The sequence below is a fragment of the Cebus imitator genome, unplaced genomic scaffold (genome assembly GCF_001604975.1).
Source record: "Cebus imitator isolate Cc_AM_T3 unplaced genomic scaffold, Cebus_imitator-1.0 Scaffold401, whole genome shotgun sequence".
Taxonomy (NCBI): Eukaryota; Metazoa; Chordata; class Mammalia; order Primates; family Cebidae; genus Cebus; species Cebus imitator.
This window is the reverse complement of record NW_016107716.1, coordinates 1,916,050-1,921,927: the sequence shown is the minus strand read 5'-3', so window position 1 is coordinate 1,921,927 and position 5,878 is coordinate 1,916,050. Positions and strand designations below refer to the sequence as shown.

General features: G+C 46.4%; 1 protein-coding gene across 3 annotated transcripts in view; it reads left to right on the top strand.

Annotated features, from left to right (window-relative positions):
• The first annotated feature begins 1,769 nt into the window (after positions 1-1,769).
• Positions 1,770-5,878, top strand: part of GPM6B (glycoprotein M6B) — a 163,089-nt gene continuing 158,980 nt past the window's right edge. For 2 of the 3 annotated variants that reach the window (XM_017508829.1, XM_017508831.1), the window contains exon 1: positions 1,770-2,080. In XM_017508829.1, the coding sequence (XP_017364318.1) occupies positions 2,077-2,080 (4 nt within the window). In that variant the 5' untranslated portion in view covers positions 1,770-2,076. The remainder of the gene's footprint in view (positions 2,081-5,878) is intronic. The other variant, XM_037731459.1, reaches the window with a different exon arrangement.

Here is a 5,878-nt window from a genome sequence, read left to right as displayed (position 1 = left end):
TCCCAAATGCTGTTTTTATTTTCCTTAAGGGTTTTAGGGACAATTGCTTGTTGAAATCAATCCATGACACTTCCAAAGTGAGGAAAAATTTCTATTAAAATGTGGCTTTCCTCTGACTTTGTATACACAATTGTTAGAACTCAGTTTTTATCACAGCATCCATTGTGACTAGCTCCAATATTTGGACAGCTGTTCTTTCTTTTTTTTGGTTTAAAAAAAAAACAAAACAAAACTAAGACTTCTAGGGAATGACAGAAAGTAGACCAAAGAGTTTACTTTCATCTCAGTACACAAAACCTTAGAGTTCTTGGTTCCAGAGAGGCTCGTTAAGGTCATGTGTTGCCAAAATACTATTTTAGATGGTCATGCCCGAGTTTCCTCCCGTTGTTTTCACGGTCTCCTAGGAACCCCTAAAGATGTAGGAACTGACCAAACTCATCCTTCCCTCAACTAGGACTTAGCATGAATTCCTCATTGCCCCCACCATGTCCACCTTTGTCTTTCTGTCCCTTAGAAGCAGCCTCAGTTGCTGTTGGATTCCTGCATACACTTGCCCTCAGGAATGGCGCAAATAGATTACTTTCTCTTAACAGGAGGACAACAAGTTAAACCTACGAGCTCCCTGCTGTTTTATTAGTGCATGAAGATTGGTTAGGAATGACTATTCCCGTGGGATTGTGAAAATGAGCCACTGATCTGCCTAGTACAAATTTCTGTCCTTTCATGTAAAATATTATTAGGCTTTCTAGAGCTCTGCCTTGATAAAATCTTTCGTCATCCAATAAATTTCAATAGATGAAATGTTTGCTCCTCCACTCTTTCTCAGTCCTAAAGCCTCTCTTTTGGCTTAAACGTCCCTTAAGTGTACTATCTATTGTCACTGTTTATGTAACCCTCTGTTCAAGTAACATGATGTATTTTCAGAACAATAAAAGAACACAACAAAAAAATATCAGGGGGGAATATGAGGCTCAGAAATGTCAGAGAAAGCGTTAAAGTCCTACAAAAATTGCAAGGGTCTCATGACTCTTCTAATACCGTTGGAGACGGGAAAATTCTTCTCTAAGGAGACAGAAGGAATTTAAGCCCTGGACACTGTTAAACCATTTAATTCACTTAAAGGCTCAAGTGCGAGGCCTGAGCAGCGGGAGAAATGGTTGACGGGAGGGAGTCTGCAGTCTCCAAGAGCCTTCCAGGGGTGGGCTTCCAGGGATCAAGAGGGTTGATTTCGGACACCACCAAATCCGATATTTTAGATTGGAGGGTGCTACCTGTGTCTAAGTCATTCTTCACTGACAAGTTACTTATGTCAATGTTTCGCAACCTTGGATGCACATTGGAATCACCTGGGGAACTTTTAAAGCACGGATGCCTGGGTCCCACCCGCACAGGCCATGATGAAATCCAGTTTCCAGAAGATCCCCAACTGAATTTCTCCTCTGCAGCCAGGCAAGTTTGAGACCCACTGAATTAAGTAACGACCCGTATCTGAACAAAAGGAACCGAGACTGTGGATTGAGGCAACGCCGCTGAGTACTAAGTGTCCTTGGGCCAGTGTCCCGGGCCTCAGTTTCTTTATCTATACAATGGGTGTGGCTAAGATATCAAAGCTTCCCCACCCCCAACCTCCCCCGGCCATAATAGTTTTCATCTGGGATGCCTCCGCTATCCTAGAAGCCCACTCCCCTCTCTACCCATCCCCCTCGCTGGCTTTTCCGGTTTCCGCGCCCTGCGGCGCTCTCCCGGGGGTCCCAGAGGAAGCCGCGAGCTTTGCCTGCAGCCTCCGCGCGCCTGCTGCCCCCAATCGGGCCCTCGCTCCGGGCGCACAAAGCCCCCGGCGCTGACGTCAGGGCCCCTCTCCGCGCGGCCAGCCCCCAGTGCAGGCGGAGCCGCGTCGCGCTCCCACCCCGGCCGGGAGCTAGCAGCCAGCGGCCAGCCCCACGCAGTGCAGCGCAGCCCACAGGAGCCTGGCCCGCGCACGTGCCCGCCAGACCTGCAAACTTGTGCCACCGGCTCTGCCCGTCCCCGGGGAGCCCGAACGCCCGCAGCCCGCACCCCTCCCGCCCGTCTCCAGCCATGGGTAAGCGAGCGCGCTGGCACCTCGCCACGACCGCAGCCTCGCGCCCCCGCCCCGGGAGGGCGCACCCCGCCGGGGGTCCCGCCCCAACCCCGCTCAGGTGGCGCCTCCTCGGCCACCTCCGCGACGAAGCCGAGATGCGGGAGGTGGGTGGGGAAGCGGAGACTAGAGGTGGGAGGAGCGCGGCGTAGGTGTCCGGAACGCCCAGGTGCGCCTCCCTGCCATATTCTAGGGGGCTTCCCTGCTCGGGCGGCGCCAGGCTGCGCCCCCGCACGTGCGGCTCGCCGGAGCCTAAGAGCTGGCTCCCCCGGAGGAGTTGCAGAGAGAACAGACGGCGCGTCCCAGGATCGTACTTTATTTTTAAGGGGCCGGTAGAGAGTAGCTTCTTGCCTGTTTCCAGGGACCCTCTCCCTGTCGCCCGAGCTTGAGTCCAGTCCTGCCCCGCCCCGCTGTGGTTCTGTTCTCCTTTAGCCCGCGCGAAACACCCGGTTCCCCAAGCCTGGGGTCTTCCGGGAGCTCGTTTCGAAACCATGACCCTTGAAACCAGGAAAGTGGCAGGAGAGAAGGACAGGTTGGGACGGGGGCTGAGTCTTCTTTGTCCCTTATTCCAACTATCAAAATGCGGCCCGGGCGCAGGTGGAGACGGTGTGCTGAGCGGGTTCCAATGCAACGGGGGAAGGACGAGCAACGGCAAAAGCCTCAGCCCCGGAGGGTGGAAATCTCAAATATCCAACCTGGCCCGGGGCTGGTGTTAGGCGGCTATAGGATTCTTTTTTCGCTTCTTAACACCCTGAAATGCTGTCGTCAGCAACATGTCGTTAAATGGGGACTCTGTTGGGAGGAAAACTCGTCAAGAGTGCTGTGGAAATCAACCTCATTCCGCAGCACTCCTGGAAACGTGTGACAGCTGTGCTTGGGAAAGGGTTTTTCTCTCCCTGCTCCGTTATCCTTCTCTAGTGACAGACTCCAGCCACAAGCGCCACAAGCCACAGACTACGAAGAGCATTCCTAATGAGGACGTCAGTGGGTTTCACCATTGCGGGTTAATGGTGAGGGCTTGGGAATTCCTTGCCCACCCCTACCCTCCCCGTAATCATTTATCCCCCTCTTTTCACACTATCTCTGCTATTAATTGTGTTGGGGGGCAGTGGGTGGGGAGCAATAATTTTGTACTGATTAAAATTTTGGTGAGGAGTAAGGAGTAAAGAGGGCACTTCTTTGCATTTCAAAGGAAGCTCGAAAAATTTTCCAGTTTACATGTTTAACAAATTTACTAGTTGACCAAAATATGAAATGAGGTAAGGCCCACCAAATCCAACAGGAAATTTTCTTACTAAAAAGTTAGTCAAGAACTAGCGTGGGATCCTTCTAGAAAGGGTAGAATTGAGTGGCCTGTAACTCCTCCGGTTCCTACTTAATGCCCCCTCTGTGAACAGTCACACCATTCAACCTCCCTTTTAAATGAGGGTCATACACAAACATCAGAGGATACTGCTACTCAGCCCTGTGATCACTTTGGCGATAATTTCCACCAAAGATGCAGTTACTAACAAGTGTGGTATTGAGGAAAGCATCAGCTACTCTTTCTGAAATCGCTATTTATTTATTTGAATTTAACACTAGGTGTTTGGATTTGTACATGAAATTTGAGTGTGGAATTTTCACACGGGGACCTTCTTCAGAATAGCTTTCACAGTACTTTGGACCGATTTAGGGGTAGGGGTGGGCTTCATTTTTAAATAGGTGTGGAGGTTAGGTGCAGTTCTCATGAAGCAAAGGTCCGTGCCACAGACCTGTTCTTAAGGAAGTATTTTGTGTTTTGGACAATTGTTGGCTTCACACTTCAATTGCCAATTTATGTAAATTTGTGCATACTTCACTGGTTCTGGCAGTATCCTTGGTTTTGGTTTTAGTTTTTACATTAAAAAGAAAGTTCCCTTCACGTAAAAAAGGAAACATACTGATTTCCTTTGGTAGATTCTTAATAAATACACCACAGGGCCATGAACTGGTTTTATTTTTCCAGATGTATTTAATTACTGTACATACCCTTATGAATGTTTTAATTGAAACGATTTAATGTTGGGAAAATTCTGACCATTGGCCCATTAAGTCAGGACTTTGGTTCTTAATACAATTAGTTCCTTAACCTGGGATCAGTTAATTTACTGGTAAAATAAATGAGGTTTGGAGAAATAAAAGTCCCTTCAGACTCAAATTTTGAGGTATTTACAATCTTTAAGCTAAAAAATAATGAGTAGTGATGGTATGTATAATTTTACTTTTCATTACATCTTGAAAGAAAACATGGGTTTTTAATTGTTAAGCCAGTTTTTTATAGCCTTAAGATTTAATTCACATATCATATGATTCACACATTTAAGTATACAAATCAGCGGTTTCTAGTATATTCAGAGTTGTGCACTACTTATGTCTAATGTTAGAACACTGACATCAACCCCAAAAAGAAATCTTATACCCATTTAGCAGTCACTCCTCATTCTCTTCTCCCCTCAGCCCCTGACAACCACTAACCTACTTTCTGTCTCTATGGATTTGCCTCTTCTGGAGGGTTCAGGTAAATAAAATGACCCAACTGATGTTTGAAGTGTGTTTTACTCTAGTAACTTTGGTGGTTTCACACAATGAGATGTTGCTGTATTGTTTGTATCCACTACGCTACCTAAATGAGTGTGTTGAAACTAAACATTTCTCTGGCTGAAGGGTTCCATGTTTGGCTGCACATATTGTGAAGGTGAGTGAGCATGCACGCACACACAATACACACACACCCTTCAGTGTTAACTCCGGTTTTATCTGATAGAAACTTGCATTGCCCAACAGAATTTTGATTCTGTTACCTTGTTCATAGTCCTGAAGACATAACAACTAAGTGAATTCCATGTAATAACCTCTTATAAGGCATTTGTGAAATATCCATCCTGCTTTAATATGGCTTATGCATCCAGAGAGAAATGCTGATTTTCTTTAAATCTTTGCCTATAATTTATTTAATTTTATTTATTTATCTTTTGGAGACAGGGTCTCACTTGGTCCATGCTGTACTGCAGTGGCCTGATATAATAACTCACTGTAGACTGGAACTCCTGGGCTCAAGTGATCGTCCCACCTCAGCCTCCCAAGTAGCTGGTACTATAGGCGTGTGTCACCATGCCCGACTAAGCTTAAAAAAATTTATTTTTGTGGAGATGGGGTCTTGCTATGGTGCACAAGCTCGTCTCAAACTCCTGGCTCCAAGCGATCCTCCCTCCTCTGCTTCCCAAAGTGCTGGGATTATAGGCGTGAGCCACTGTGAGTGGCCAGTTGCCTATAATTTTAAATGGAAACTGTATACGAAATGATGAGATAAAATATTGAAATAATTGTTCTGACACATTTTGTGGTAAGGAAGCTTTTTTTGTGTGGTAAAGAAGTTTTTATAAGGGTTGTGTATTTAAATGTCAATCTCAGTAGCATTTTAAAAATTTGTCGTTGAGTTAAAATTGAGCAGTTCTATTTAATGTGTATACAGATCATCTGGTGATCTTGTTTAAAAAAGCAGTGTCGGATTCAGTGGATCTGGGTGGGGTCTGAGTTTCTGCATTTCTGACAAGCTCCCAGGGGGTGCTCATGCTCCTAGTTCCCGGAGCCAGGAAGCAAAGAAGGCTGGCAAGCCAGAGAGGCCCTGGTTGGTGTCTGCCCCAGCTTGCCCACTAGCTTGCTGCGTGACCTTGGGTAAATAGTTTTCTCTTCTTAATTTTAGTTTACTATAAAAAAAATTGATGAAATTATTTCTTTGGT